At 47.4% G+C, this 16,403-nt stretch overlaps 1 protein-coding gene across 3 annotated transcripts in view; it reads right to left on the minus strand.

Annotated features, from left to right (window-relative positions):
• Window positions 1-10,018, minus strand: part of Tbc1d2b (TBC1 domain family, member 2B) — a 68,259-nt gene extending 58,241 nt beyond the window's left edge. For 2 of the 3 annotated variants that reach the window (XR_015626675.1, XM_087562257.1), the window contains exon 1: window positions 9,579-10,018. Coding sequence is in view for 2 of the 3 variants with exons in the window: in XM_087562257.1 (XP_087418383.1) it covers window positions 9,579-9,938 (360 nt within the window). In the remaining variant the exon portion in view is untranslated. 3 annotated transcript variants of the gene reach the window in all.
• Between the last annotated feature and the right edge of the window lie 6,385 nt (window positions 10,019-16,403).

The raw sequence follows: 16,403 nt of genomic DNA on the forward strand, positions 1-16,403 counted from the left end.
TGCAGACCCAAGAGGCACTAAGTTATTGTGCAGCTCCACCATTGTATCAAAGCCTAACCCCCCCCCCCCCCCATTATCTTCTCTAGGGACTTTCTTGATGACAATCGACAGCGGCTAGGGGAAAAGGTTCAGGTTAGGTAAGTGCTTGCTGTGCAAGCATAAGGATTCAAGCTTGGGTCCCTAGCACAGAAGTAAACATCTAGGTGACAGTCTCCCTGGGCCCTCAGCTTCTTGTTCACAGAAGTGCCCAAAACTTACCAGTCCCAGGGCATTAATCTGAACCAAGTGATTTTGGTAGAGAGAATTTACAGAAAACTATTTAGAAGTATCACCACTTCCTAACTCCCGATGCCCACACTGCAGGCACTCGTGAAAGCAAACCAAACCTGTGAGGACTTAGGGAAAATCCCATACATACGTCTCTGGACATCAGAACTCCAGATTCTTAATCAAAACTTCTTTCCCTTTCCCAGTCCGAGAATCATTTCTACATCAGCAGGGTCCTTCCTTCCTTTTGTGAGGAGGAGGGCTACTGTTTGCATTCTGTTCTAACTAGGGACGGGAAGGCGGCAACCAGTGGCTGATTGTTAAATGGTTCAACCAAGAGACCGGTCTTCCTCCTCAGATCCTGTGTTCAGGTGGAAATCAGTATCAAGTACACTTGGTACTTCTTTTAGTTAATTTTCTATTGCTGTGACAAAATATCAAGACAAAGGAAACTTACAAAAGAAAGCATTTACTTTGGGGCTCAGGGTTCAAAAGGGTAATAGAGTTCATGACTGTCATGGAGGGGAGCAGCAGGCAGGTAGGAGTTGAGATCCTACATGTGGCGATGGCAACCTCGAGGCAGGGAGAGCTAAAGCCCACTCCCAGTGACACACCTCTTCCAACAAGGAAGGGCACACCTCCTAATCCTCCCCCAAAATTTCCACCAACTGGGGGCCAAGCATTAAAACATGAGCCTATGGGGATCACTCTCATCCAAACCACCATAGTGACCCCTCTATTTCTCAGGAATCAGTTATCCTGGAAGGGGAAATAAACTGGCAGTGTACATAGGAGGGAAAAAATGTGAATCACCCAGTTAGTGAAGATGGCCATCAGGAGGAGGAGGATCTGGCAGGGCAGGGCAGGGCCTCCCAAACTATCACCTCAGGTATCAGCACCCTTAGCCCTGACAAAGCAAAGATACTTCAGAAATCTCCAACGCTACACTTATCTACTTTTTAGATAAATTCGCATATATTCATTGTATAACACAAATCAATAGGCTTCATTATGACTCTTGTATGTGTTTACAATGCATTTCCATCATCCCCATTACTCTTTTCAGTCCCCTCCCAGGATGTTCCCTTCTACTTTCATGTTTCATGTTCCCTCATTCACATGTGCATATTTCATATATAAATGTATATGAATATATATTCATATATATATAGTCTTGTATGCACACATAATCTTTTTAATTCTAGATTCCACATGAACATGCAACATTTTTCTTCCTGAGTCTGGGTTATTTTGCATAGCATGGTATTCTACTCTTCAACCCATTTTCCTGCGAATGGCACCATTTAACTCTTCATGACTGAACAAAACCTCACGGTCTGTGACACATTTTCTTTATCCATTTATACACTTAGCATTTTGTTTTATAATGATGTGAGTAATGTCCTAGGTCCTGTCCAAACACTTCCCAAAATTAACTGACCGTCAATGACTGCTAATGAAGTAGAAACCATCACTAGCCAGAGTCTCTTGCTCAACAGCACGGCAGGCAGGCGAGGCAGGAACTCACCCACAGGAAGCCTGACTCCCTTATCTTTGGAGACTCTCCCAACAACAACAACAACTGAATCCCAGTGTTCCGTGGCTAGCAGTTGTCATTTATCCTACGTGTGGAAAGAAGGCATGGCTTTCTTCCAGTGATCCTAGGGAAGGAAAGAGCAAACTAAATGGAGCCTGGAACATGGGTTTCCTTTTATTTATTTTTTAAGATTTAACTTATTTATTTTATGTATGTGAGTACACTGTTGTTGTCTTCAGACACACCAGAAGAGGGCATCAGATCTCATTATAGATGGTTGTGAGCCACCATGTGGGTGCTGGGATTTGAACTCAGGACCTCTGGAAGAACAGTCAGAGCTCTTAACCACTGAGCCATCCCTCTAGCCCGGAACACAGGTTTCCTAACACTTGATCTACTATGCTCTCACCTCTGCAACAAGACTGGTTAGGAAGGCCAGTGGGCAGATGGACTACAGCACGTGTAAGTCATCAGAAAAGACCCCGAATCAGGCCACTGGCAACAGAAGAGAAACACTCAGATTTCTGTTGGTAGTACTGTCATCTTCCTGGTTTGAGAGGTGTTTGGGAGTTTACACAAGGCTACCTTATTCCTTAGAGGCAGCCTTCCCCACCCCCCCTTACCTCCATGGTCCACCTCTGTTTATGCATTGTGGCAGAGGAATCGAAAGAATGAGCTTCACACATGAATGCCATCTCACTGGCACAAAAATGCAACTCTGGCCCCCCAAGTACTAGGATGTGCAGGCTCCATCTCCAATTGGTGTTTCTCAGGGACTCAAGAATTACTTTTGTTTTTGCTGTATTATACCTGTGGGCATAGACTCGTGTCTGCCTTTGCAGAATAAAAAATTCCTTCAAAGGAAGCTCCATGTTGGAAAAGGTGCAACCAAGCTGAAGGATTCTGTGTACACACACACACACACACACACACACACACACACACACCACACAAAATCATCAGGCCAAGCTGAAGGATTCTGTGTACACACACACGCACACACACACACACAAAAATCATCAGGCTAAGCTGAAGGATTCTGTGTACACACACACACAAGACACACACATGATCATCAGGCCAAGCTGAAGGATTCTGTGTACACACACACACACACACACACACACACACACACACAATCATCAGGCTAAGCTGAAGGATTCTGTGTACACACACACACACACAGACACACACATGATCATCAGGCCAAGCTGAAGGATTCTGTACACACACACACACACACACACACACACACACACACACACACACACACACACGATCATCAGGCAGGCTTTGACGAATCCAATTCCTTTGTCTTTAAAAGAAAGTACAAGGCTGGGGATGTGCCTCAGTTGGTAGAAGGCTTACCTGGTATGCATGAAGCCTGGGCTTCTCCCTAGCATTACATAAACCAGATGTAGCCTGGGCTACATGAAACCCTATGCCGAGGGAAAAGCAGAAGGAGTAAGGTGGGCTAAATAGAATTGTTTTGAAGTGGTGTAGGGGGTTAGTGAGTTCTACCACCTGAGGGCCCAGCCAGAGGGCATCATCTGTGAGGCAGAGTGAGCTCTCAGCAGGCCCAGGCTCGGACTTCCCGGGCTCTAGAACTGCAGCACATTTCAGGTATTATAAGCTACTTAGTCTGCAGGACGTTGCAGCAGTCCAGCTGGAGGAGACAGCCATTGGGGGAAACAGTCATCAGTCTCTGCTTAACCTTCACGGATTCCTTCAGCTCTCAGAAGCAGAGACCCAAATCCTGCTGTAAGTCCACAGAAGCCAAGGGAACAAGGCTGCCTCTAAATATGAGCCTTCCTGTGTGAGTCCTTCTACCTCAGGGCCAGCTGCTGCTCACTTCTGTGTTGCCCAACAGCCATAGATTTTTAAAAATGAACATTTGTAAATGGTTGGGGAAAAAATCAGAAGAAAAATCTTTTGTGGCATATGAATATTACATGAATTCTGTGAAATTCAAATGTTGGGAACCCAGCTATACTCAGCATAGACTGCATCTGAACTACAACAGGACAGAGATGGCATGGGCTGTGCAACCTTAACTATTTACCATGTGCCCCTTTCTGTAAAAAGTTTGCCCTTGCTACAACAGTGTCCCCAGAGTCTAAACTGTGGGCAAGAAAGACACCACAAACTCCCACATACAGGACCGAATGCCCTCTGGGGAGGGCTGAATCAGAACCTTCTTTTGGCTTGTTACTGCCTGTGACATTTCCTGGCTTCTTACTGAGTGGCAGTCACTCTCATGACATGTGGCAAACAGGTTCTTAAAACATCTGCACATTTGAGAGTTCTAGATGATCACATCTAAAGGGCCAGAGGTCCCATTAATATCTGTGCTTACTGGCCATGGTGCCTTTCCTTCAGGTAACAAAGGTCGGCTTGAGGCTCCTTGTTTTAGTTTAGTACTGGGAAAAAAGAAAAGGAAAGAAAAGAAAAGGAAGGGAAAGAAAAGAAAAGAAAAGAAAAGAAAAGAAAAGAAAAGAAAATCTCCAGTGGGATTGTGGAGATGGCTCAGCTTGCTATGCAACCATGAGGACCTGAGTTTGAATTCCCAGCACCCATGTAAAAATGTTGGGCATGGCAGTGTATGACACTTACCCTAGTACTCTGTGACTCTGTGTGCATGTCCATGTATGTGTGTAAGTATGTACTGGGGTGGAGGTGGCACAAAAGGCAGATCCCAGGAACTTACTGACTGGCTTCAGTGAGCAACTCTGTCTCAAGGGATAGGCAGACAGCAATAAAAGAAGATGCCCAAAATGGCCTCTGGCTTCTGTTTGCATAAGAACTCATATGTATGTGCCATGCATACATATACATCACACATGCAAATGATGGTGGTAATGATGATGAGGATGATAATACTTCTGCCACAGGCTGAGTGGCTTAAACAGAAATTTATTCTTCATAGTTTCGAATGCCAAGACATCAGTCCCTGACAAGGACATGTGACCCTGTGTTCTGCCACTGTCTGCGTCTAACACACAACCAGTCTTCATTAAATGTTTTGAAGGAGGCAAAAAAAAGTTACGAAGGCTCCACAATCCAAATCCATACCACTCTTGAGATTGGGCTTCTTCATATACACTTTGAAAAAGGAAATAAATATTCACTCAGTCTATAGCACAGTTACTTTATGAAAAGAGCTAGACTAGACGTGGCACGGTAGAGACCCCCTACAACAAGGAGTGTGTGAGAGGCAGGGGGAGACAGAAAGCTACGATCTTAGGAACTTGAACAGGTAGTTATGCCTACTTTTAAGGAACTGACGCCCTGAGAAACCCTAACAAGTCTGTGAAAAGCCAAGTTCCCCCATCTTAGGATTTAAATAATGCTTCAAGAGCTTACACAGATGCCTGAATGCAGAACAGCTTAGCAGAGCCATTCAGCAAGGAAGACTGGCTTACCACATCTACTCTGCACCGAGCGCACTATGATTACCCACACTAACAAATGTTTGTCATTCCACACGAGGGAATGGGCACTTCTCCCACAGAATGGGGCCGAAGTAGGGATGCGTAGTTGTTCAGTTACGTGTGATTCGGAAACCAACATGCAACACACACACACACACACACACACACACACACACACACACACACACACGTCCACGTGAGCACCAAATGCTTACAAGAAAGGGAGAGCAGGGAGGGGGATTCATTTGTGACCAGTCTGATGATGTATCTTGCTCCAAGGACTGCAGAGTTCAGCTGGAGCGGGGTGGTCCACATTCAGTCACATGCTTTCTTATCTTAAATACCAGTTTAACCCTAGAAAGATCTTTATGCCTCTGGTCCCAGGAAAGTTGGAGAAGAAGCCTCTTGCACCCTGTTTAGGAAGCATCTGCCTCTTCCAGGCCTCTGAAGCAGCTTCTACTTAAAGCTACAGTACCTCTGGCTAGCAGAACTAGACGGGACAAGGTTCTAGTACTCGCTGCACTCCAAGGACCGAGGGAAGGTGGAAGCCACTACACTTTACCTAATCCAGAACAAGACAGAACCAACCCAAAGTCTGGAGAGAGATTTGCCAAAACAGATAACGGGGCTTGGATACGCCCTGTTCCCAGAGACTCTGCTTACAGATGATCTGAGTCTAGTCTTCTGATCTCAGGCAGATCCTAGCCCCTTTCTGGGCCTCTTGTCCCTCATCTGTAAAATAGGGCTCTGGACCAGATCCCTGACGTCAAGAATAGAGGAGTTTACCAAGAAATTCCAGTCTCAGTTTTCATTAAGACTTAAGCAGTCAGGCATTTTGAAAAAGCCCAACAAAGCCACAGCTTTTCCTGAGAAGGCTGCAAGATGCTTAAAATAAGAAACACATGATGATAAAATAAGCAAATCACCGATTTTCTTCTCTTTTTACTCATCCTTTGCAGAAGAAATGGCGTGTGCAGTTATCGGCAGACTTGAATTGGGGCAGGGGTTAAGTCCTCACCAGAAGACCTCTTTGGAAACCAAACCTCTTTGGTCTCCCCTGGCCTTTGTGTTAAATCTCCACACTCATGGGATTCAGATCACATGAGAAGGAGGATGACTGGTCTTTTCCGGCTTTTCCAATGAAACATTTTTACTCCAGCAGCTCAAAAGGAACTACTGTGCCCTGAAGTTCTCTGTGTGATGTGTGTGTGTGTGTGTGTGTGTGTGTGTGTGTGTGTGTGTGTATGATCAATGTTAGGTGTCTTCCTCAGCCACTCTCCACCTTCCGTTTTGAGATAAGGTCTCTCTCACTGTGCCTGGATCTCACCAGTGACTGGATTGGTCAGCCAGGGAGCTCCAGGGATCCAACTGTTTCTCTCCAGCAGGATTATAGGTATGGTAATACCATGCCCAGCTTTTACTAGGGTGCTGGGAATCAAATTTAGGTCCTTTTAAGCACTTCTTTCCAGTCTCTTAAAGCCACCCTGACTCTGACTTCTACATCTCAGCTACCCTTCTCGTTTAGAAAGCCCTGGCTTTTTCCATTTCTACCATTTCTGTCAGGCCAACACTCCAATTTTACATATGAAACTGTCTTGCATGAGGGCCGGAGAGATGGTTCAGTGGTTAAGAGCACTGGCTGCTCTTCCAGAGGACCAGGGTTCAGTTCCCAGTAACCACCTGGTGCTTCTTCCCAAACGTCTGTAACTCTGCTTCCAGGAGATCTGATTAAGTCTTCTGGTTTACACGGGAACAGCACACATGACACACTTCCATAAATGTAGGTATAAAATAAAAATAAGTTTTTTTAAAAAGTTCTGCATGAATATTCATGAAGCCTGTGAAATTCTGAATGAAAATCAGGTAAGTCAGTAACCATGTGACCGTGTCTCCCTTCCCCTCTTAAAAAGGCAAAACAAAACAGTATCAGGGGCCAGAGAGATGGCTAATACCTAAAGAACACTTGCCTTTACAAAGGACCCAGGTTCAGTTCCCACCCACTCCACAGCTCACAACTGCAAGTAACTCCAGGTTTCAGGTATCCTCTCTGGCCCCTGCAGGAACCAGGACAAATACATACACTCATATATATAAAATAAAAAAAAGTTTAAATCTAAACCGGTGGTGGTGGCACACACCCTTAATCTGAGCTCTCAGGGGACAGAGGTACTTAAGCTGCCAGTTTAAGGCTGGCCAGAGCTACAAAAGGATGCGTTGAAAAGCACAACCAACCCTGGTACAGCTATGACCCGGCCTAAGGTGAGAAGCCTTGCAGAACCAGAGTTAGAAGCCCAAGGGTATCCATCCCCTTCCATAATCCTATCCTATCAGAGATATCTACCACCCTGAAACCAGAGCTTGTCACTGTGACATAGCTTCCCAACTGCCTGCAGGGCACAGCACAGATCCAGGTGTATGGATGTCACTCCAGACAAACTTCTTAGTCCTCACCTAAACGGTATCATCCTGAAACTAATTTCTTGCTCAGTTTTACATTTGTGACAAGCATACAGATTGACACATGCAGTTCAGTTTCCTGTTTACTACCCATACCATTCCGCTATAGGACTGCAATGACTGTTGTAGTAGTACCCAATTCATATTTAATTCAACAGACTATACAATATATTTGGCCAAAGACAGTGCCTGATGTTTTAAATGTCTGCCAGGTAGTGCTTACAATGTACCAGCCATTTTCCATAATGTTTTCTAGAGCCCTGGCAGCCATCCAAGAATGTTTTCTATTCTCACTGCCATTCAAGGAGGAAGGTAAAGTTCACATTAGACCAAAGCAGGAACTAGACAGAGAAGTGATAAAATGTGTCCAATACACATGATCCATGACTCAGGCTGCAAGTTCAAATCCATCCAAGTCCAAAGCCACACTCATTAAACACTGTAACTCCTCTTAGGCAGATACTGCCATTGTTTAGATGTTTTAAAAATGAAAGAACTGGTAGGGAGAGAGTTCTAAAGTTATCTGAGAAAATCTGAAACAGGAAGCTCAGTTTTCTTTTTTAACAAGCAATTCCACCGGAAATTCACCACTGTCCACATGTACACAGAGGACAAGCATCTGCTTCTGACAAAACTCCCTGTGGACACTCTGGGAGCCAGTCCCAAGTTTACACAGACACTGAGTTACCTCAAGTTGAACTGCAGGCCTGCTTAGCTTCCTTTAAAGAAACATTTTATGCATCTGCTCAGAGAGCAGGCGGAGAGAGGGGCCCAAACCACCATGTCTCCCCGTCTCCCCCTCCCCGACCCCATTCAGACTCTGCTGAGTAAGACAAAGCTCCAAGAAATGGCTTGAGGGAATGGCCCCAGCTGCTGCACATTGTGCAGATCTCAGGAACAGTTGCATGCTCACAAGGCCACGCTGCTCTCTACTTGGCTAGCTCTGAGAGGGCTGATACTTCAAGCCCAGCCCTGGAGAAAGCCCAGCTTGCAATACGGAAGAGAAGCCAGAAAAAGAGAGGGTGGAGACTCAGGGAACCAAGCAGGGAGCAAGGCCTAGAGTGAGAGGCAGCCCAGCTCTAGGCCAGGGCCCAGACCCTTGCGTGCTCCAAACACAATAATTCCTAGGAGATGTCAAGGTCCAGGCCTTTAGAACTCCCAGCAACCGGGAAATGCTGTCTCAGGGCTGGTGACAACTGCCAAGTCTCTAAGACTCAGTCTCTCTGGGGAAACCTAAGGAAGCCTCCCATAAGCTGAAGCAACCCCTCCCATCTTTCCCAAGAAGCAAGAAAACAGCCAGAATGGGTACTGCTGGAGCATCCCTGACCTCTCTAGAGGGGAGCCGTGGTAAATTGTTTCCAGGGGCCCTGCTATCACTTGCCTCTGGGTATAGCACTAAACGGGCCACGTTTACTGAACACTTTAGAGTGTTAACCACTTAATCCCAACACCCTTATATTATTGTTGTTCCCACTTCACAGTGCGGGTAGCTGAAGCACAGAGGGGTCAGTCAAAGGGCATATCCAAGGTCACAGAAGGAGTTAAAAAGTCAGGGATGGAGGGTGGAAGCCTGCTACTGTGGGAGGGACTCGCAGAGCATCTAAGAGATGGTGAGCATGGACGCGAGAGCGATCCAAGGAAAGGTGCACTGGGAGGCAATGGGTCAAAGTGTCAAAGATTAGCCTAGTAACTCCCAAACCTGCCTGAGCCTCATAGTCCAAGCACAGGTAAAGGGCAAAAGATAAGAATGAGGAAGGAATCAGAGTTGGCAGTGGCGAAGAGAGGCTTGGGCAGGATAAGAGGAGGCCTTTGGGGCAAGGAAGGAAGGTAGAGGGGGAAAATCTGCAGGCGGGATACAAGTGGGCACCGGGGCGCGATCGCCCTACCTTGAGCACCGTGACCACACCGGCGCTGTGCACCTGGAAGTGCGTGGGCGGATCGGCTCCTGGCTCCGCAGCCTCATCGCGGCCCTGGTAGCTGAAGCAGGCGTCGGCGATGTCTAGGTGGCCGAGCGGTAGAGCGTCCTGCGGGCTCTTGAAGTAGTAGAGGTAGCAGCGGCGCGAGTCAAACACGAACCAGCGGCTGCGGTAGCCGCGCAGCGGGCCCTTACCCGAGAGCTTCTGCAAGTAGCCGCACAGCCGCGAGGGCTCCCGTCCCGCCACCGCTCCAGCCTCCGAGCCTGTTCCCGGCACCACTCCCTCTCCACCACTGCAGCTCTCCTCCGCGCCAGCCCCGGCCCCTGGCATGGCCCGCCGCCGGCGCCCGCGCCCGCGTTCGCGCCCCGCGCCTCCGGGCCGCCGCCGCAGCGCCCACCTCCCCGCGCCGCGCCCTCCGCAGGGCCGTATCGCGCTGAGCAGCCTGGGACTTGTAGTCCCGCCCCCGCCGCGCCCCCACAGCGTGGGAAGCCTGGATTTTTTAATGATCCAGGCTTGCTCCAACTGGCCTCTACTAATTTTTTTTGGGGGGGTGGAGTGGGATGGGGGGTATGGGGGGCGTTCAAGCTCCGCCCTAGCCCGGGAAGCTACGTTCTGTTTCTTTATGTGAGCGTGGATTCCACGAAAGGGTTTCTCAAAAACTATGGAAAGTCTACTTAACACTGCCCTGAACTCCGAATAAGCTTTGATTTTAAAAATCTATGTCCAGCCGGTCATAGGCTGATACTACGAAAATGAGAGCGCCAGTTGCCTGGTACAGAACGGGTGGGTGTTCGGTAAATATTTGTTGAGTTTGTGGATGGAAGCCAAAGTATTTACTGCCTCTCTGCATCCTGGTTTGTTCATTGAATGAAAACAAATATTTATGGAAGGCGTTCTGTGTAGGATTCAATCACTGGATACTTGGCAGTGACTTTCTGGCCTCATGGAGAATATACTCGAATAAAGAGGAACAATAATGCACACATTTTAAAAGGCAAAGAAACAAAACAGTTGTTTGCTGCACAGATGCTCTTATTACCGGCAAAGAAGGATTTGCTGCTTAAAATATTACCACTGTACTGATAGTATTTTGTCATCTTGACCCAAGCTACAGTCCTTTGGAAAGAAGGAATTTTAATTGGAAAAAAATGCCTCCATAGGATTGGCCTGTAGGCAAGTCTACTGGACATTTTCTTGATTGATGATTGGTGTGGGAGGGTCAGGCCCACTGTGGGCGGTGCCACCCCTGGGCAGTTGGTGCTGGATGAAGAAAGAAAACAGGCTTGGGCAACTGAAGGGAAAGTCATGAAAGACAAACAGTGAGGAGCTCGTTCTCCATGGTTCCTGCTTCCAGGTTCCTGACTCGAGTTTCTGCCCTGACTTCCCTCAGAGATGTACTATAATTTGTGAAGTGAAAAAACAAACAAACAAACAAATCCCAACAACAACAAAACCTTTTCTTCCTAAAATGCTTTTGGTCATGGTTCTGTATCACAGCAATAGAGCCCTAACTAAGATATCACTTACCAGTGATTACCTGAGGGTGTTGGGAGTGTAGGATTGAGACGATTTCTGTGTAGCCTCGGCTGGTAATGAGCCTTGGCTATCTTCCTGTCTCCACCTCCAAAGTGCTAGGATTACAGGAATGTGCTAGCCCCACCCAGCTTCCCGGTATTTCCTGTATTAATTTATTGGAATCCCCAGAACAACAACCTCACAAGATGTTTTTCAGTGCTTTAAAAAAACAAACAGAACAAAGTATGAGGATGGAGTTTGCCAAGGAAGATGGATCCCTACACGATGGGAGGGGGGAGGTAACTAGAGACTGATGAGGGGGACAGCAGTCCAGGCTGAAGGCACAATGAGTATGAAGCTCACCTTTCCCATAGAGAGATAGACATTCTAGTTATGTTTGTGAGGACATATCAAAAACACCACTAGAAGAAGTGCCTGATCCCATAGATCGGGAGTTACAGATAGTCGCGTGTTAACGTGGGTGCTGAAAACCAAACCCAAAGCCATTTCAAGAGGGACTAGTGCTTCTAACTGCAAAGCCATCTATCTCTCCAGCCCTTTGCACCCCTCTTGCATATTTTAAATGCACAGGTGCCCGCCACACACACACACACACACACACACACACACACACACACACACACACACACACACTGGAAAAAGACAAGGTCACCAAAGTAGACTGCCCAGTTGGATCTTAGGTCAGGCTATTTAACCTCCCTTTGCTGTAGTCCTTTATTTACTGCCATTGTTATTATGACTGCATTTGGATGGGGCCCTTAGTGTTGCTTCTTCCCTGGTAAGCAGATTCTGAGAGGGGAATCTATCGGTCCTACTGGTCTACATGCATGTTAGGCAAAAGACCTCCGTGCTTCGTGCCAGCTGAGTTGCCCCAGGGAGTGAGGGGAACTAAGTTCAAATTTGAGCCTCCCTCGGTGGATACAAGGCCTATGACTAATTGGCTTGTGGAGAAGGCTGTCAAGATGGGGTGTGACTTTGAAATACTATGGAAAGGGGAAGAGCTGGGTGACTGAGATGTGAGGGGCAGGATACAGCCCATCGCAGCTCAGTCAGCGAGTGGTTTGTGAGAAGGTGGGGCTACCACTGAATTACGGTCCTAGAGGACAGATTCAAGCTTTGTAGATGGTACTTGGAGTTAGATTTCCAGCAAATATAGAGATAACATCCTTCTTGGGCAGACAGATGGGGAACCTGGGGGGCTGTCTGGGCTGGCAGGCTGGAGCTGGTAGACATTGCTGGGCAAGGGATTCTGAGCTGGTCCTAGCCTCACTCTGCTGCACCTGAATTCCCTGCACATTCACATTCACATTGGTTGTCCCTGGGACACCACTTCAGTGCTGCAGGACCCTGCCTTCTTCCTTTTGGAGACTACATCCTATATCATATTAAACACCCTGGAATGCTCTCATGTCGCAGAGAAAATATCAACACAATTTGACTATAATAAATGTTCAAAGATTAGACTGGAGAGATGGCTTAGTGCAATGGTTCTCAACATTCAGGACCCATATGAAAAGGCCATCTGACCTCCAAAGGGGTCATGGCCCACAGGTTGAGATCCAATGGCTTAATGGTTAAAAGCATTTGCTGCTTTTACAGGAGTCCCAGATGTGATTCCCCGCACCTACATGGCTCACAACCAGCTGTAATTCCAATTCCAGGGGATCTGATCCTCCTCGGTGAGCACTGCAAGCGTTCACATACTTTCATCGAGGAGAACACTCATACACACCAATATGAAATTAAAAGGTTCTATGATACATCCATAAATTTTTGATATTACATAATGATGAATTGCTCATTTTAATGTCCCTTTTGGTTTTTAAAGCAGAGCTTTGCTTATGTTATTTCATGTGTGTGAGGGTTCTGCCTGCATGCACATGTGTGCATCACATGTGTGCCTGGTGCTGGAAGATGTCAGAAGAGGGTACTGCAGGAGTTGCAGATGGGCGTGATCCACCACATGGGTGCTGGGAACAGAATCCTGGTCTTTGGCAAGAGCATCAAGCAGTCTTAACTGTTGGTCTCTTTCCCCAGCCCCTGGCTATGATTTCCTGAGCATTACTGTGTCTCCATGGCAATTCTGGCCAACTGAAAAAAGAAAAATCTACAGGATCTTTTGGAGGGTAAAGGCATAGACATAATGCTGCACTTTATGCGCAACATATTTACAGAAATGTTTAATTTTGATTTTGGTCCTCTTTGTGGATTTTTGAGGTCAATATATTCCTGTTTTCTTTCTGTCTTTTGCTGGGCAGGGCCCCTTCTCTCTATGAAGCCCAGGCTGGTCTAGAACTTATGCTTTTGCCTCTGCCTCCCAAGTGTTGCAATTACTGGCATTTATCAACACAACTGCTATTTTTCTTATACAATAGATATTTCACAAGTCCCTCAAAAACTCTGGCTAGGCCAAAATGTGGCTTTTTCAGGAGGCTGAAACCACAGGCCTGAGATCCCCAGTGGCAATGTAAAGTACCTTCAGGGGTCCAGGGAAAGTTTGGATTCCCATGAGTGACTGGGAATGCCCAAGCCTTTGCAATCAACTCAAATTTAACTTGATCCTGCCCATTCCTCTACCCCACCCATTCTCTAAGGTCACTCTAGACTACCGTTCGGTTCATGTTATTTATTTATTTATTTATTTCTCATCTAGGACTCTAGGTTTATTTCATCTCTGCACCTCTTTTTACATTCAATTTGGATACTTTTTAGTTTATGTAAAGTGAAAACCAAACAAACATAGCTTCAGTTTTTCTCATTTTAAACGTGGAGTCAGAGGGCTTGTCATCTGTGACATGTGAGTCCTTGCCTGGCCAGCTTCTTGAAACCCAGTGACCAGGAGGAAGTAGCCACACAGAAGGAAGTAGCCACTGTTTACCAAAAAGAGGAAATTTGGGAAATGAACTTACTTACACAAGGCCAGTCCCTGGGCAAACCCCAGGGAACATACATCTAGGGGTTCATCTCTAGCCAGTTTCTCCTATGCCCAGAGGATGTAAAGAAGCCTCAAACTACATGCTACTCAGTTCCTACCAGTATAGAAAATCCTCTGCCCAGGACCCCAGTTTCCACCTATACAGCAAGTCCCCTGAGTAGGACCTCAGTTCTCACCAGGAAATGGTGGGATGAGAACTCTTCCAGGACCTACTCCACTCGCTCTGCAACCTAACATCAACGGAAGGCCTAGCTGGGGCTGGGCTGGGGGCTGGGGGCTGGGGGCTGGGGGCTGGGGGCTGGGGGCTGGGGGCTGGGGGCTGGGGGAGCTGTGGTTGGTTTACTGCAGCTTCCCAAGTCATTCAAGCCTTTGTGCTTTCAGTCCTCTTGGTTTCCTGTGCATGACTACTTTGGGGTAACACTCTGGCATCATCCCTGTTCCCTGCTTGGGAAGTCATACTTATTCTCGAGCCACTGAGATACAATTAAGGCCTCTGTTCTTAAAGCAGAGAGAGAGAGAGAGAGAGAGAGAGAGAGAGAGAGAGAGAGACAGAGAGAGACAGAGAGAGACAGAGAGAGAAAGGCATACAGAGGGAGATAGAGAGACAGAAACGGTCAGAGAGACAGAGAGAGACAGAGGCAGAGAGAGAGACAGAGAGACAGAGAGAGAGACACACAGAGAGACAGAGAGAGACAGACACAGAGAGAAAGAGACAGAGGCAGAGACAGAGACAGAGACAGAGATGGGTTAATTTCTTGAGGACTGGGGCACAGTATAAAGAAGCTGGCCCGATGGTAGGAGATCAGTGATAGAGGAGGAAACTCGTAGATTGGAAGGGTGGGGAGGGGAAGAATGAGACCATTCTCAGTGTAATGGCTGTCTGCATTATTTTGGAGGTGCATTCTGCAACAAGCTTGAAGCCCAACCAGGAGGGTTCCGGGAGAAACTGGAAAAGATGGGGGTTGGGGGTTGGGTAATGTGCTAAAATAAGCCCCCTGTTTCAGCTTCCTCACCTGTGCAATGGAGCAGAGTTGAGTACAGTGCTCTCCTGGAGCTGTCCTGAAGTCACCTGACTTAGTGAATGTAAACATGGGCAGGTCCCTGACATCCAGTGAAATGTCAACAGTGGCTAAGATATTCCACAAACCTCTCCAGTTCTTGTTCTGTGCCTCTGGCTGGGGTGAGGCAGATCCTGTGTGGGCTCTGGGCTTGGTCCCTGTTGTAAGACACTTGGACTGGAAGGAAATTTCTGGGAAACACCCTCTCAAGTCACTTCACTCTGCTGTCCAAGGGGCCTTATTTTCCTAGCAAACCAGTAGGCAAATCTATCTACCTCAGGTTCTCCTTCTGAGGGGGATGACTTCCTAGTTCCTAGGGTCAGGGGAACCAAGCTGTCAACAGGCAGAGGCCTGGATGTCCTTGGAGCTGATGAGTGTAGAAGATTACCAGGAGCCCTAAGCCTAGTGCACAAGGCTCTCACAGAAGGTATGAAGAGCCAAGCTGGCCAGAGAGCAGGGAAGACCTGGACCCTAGGGGAGGCAATGGGATGGAAGTGGCAGGGGCCCTAGGTCCATCTTGTTTATCATTTAATCCCTAGAGCATGGCATGGTGTCCAGGCCACTGTTGTCCCCTCTGCCTTCACCACACCCATCCCCACCACAGCACCACTCAGCCAACCCTGACCTCAATTCTCTAGGTTCAAACCCAGGGCCTCACACAAGCTCAGCAAGCGCTAGGCACTGAGCTCATTTGCAGCCCCTTCCTTCCTTCTCATACAGAATGGAGGACCGAGCACCTTCTGCTCCATGAGGGAGGAAGGAACATGGAACCGAAAGCCTGAAGAGACCTGCTGTTCTGCGAGTAGAAGGTCAGGCATCTCTGGGTTCAGAAATGTGCTTATGTAGTAAGTAAAGTGACGTGGCAAGACCCCAGAAGACCAGATAATGGAAACGGGGCTCAGAAAAGACCTTGAAGAAGCCTTTGCTAGAGTGGAGGGGAAAATGATTCTCTTTTTAATTATTTTATTTATAATTCAAATGTTGTCCTCCTTCCCGGCCTCCCCTCTGAACCCCCCATCCCTTCAACCCTCCCATTTGCCTCTAAGAGGGTGCTCCCCCCACCCACTACTCCCACCTCAACCTTCTAGCATCTCCCTTTGCTGGGGCAACAAGACTCCACAGGACCAAGGGCCTCCCCTCCCATTGATGCCAGATAAGGCTATCCTCTGCTACATCTGTAGCCGGAGCCATGATCCCACCCAGTATATACTCTTTGGTTCGTGGTTTAGTCCCTGGGAGCTCTGAGGGGTCCAGTTAATTGATATT

Source organism: Rattus norvegicus, chromosome 8 (assembly GCF_021556685.1).
Source record: "Rattus norvegicus strain SHRSP/BbbUtx chromosome 8, alternate assembly SHRSP_T2T, whole genome shotgun sequence".
Lineage (NCBI taxonomy): Eukaryota > Metazoa > Chordata > Mammalia > Rodentia > Muridae > Rattus > Rattus norvegicus.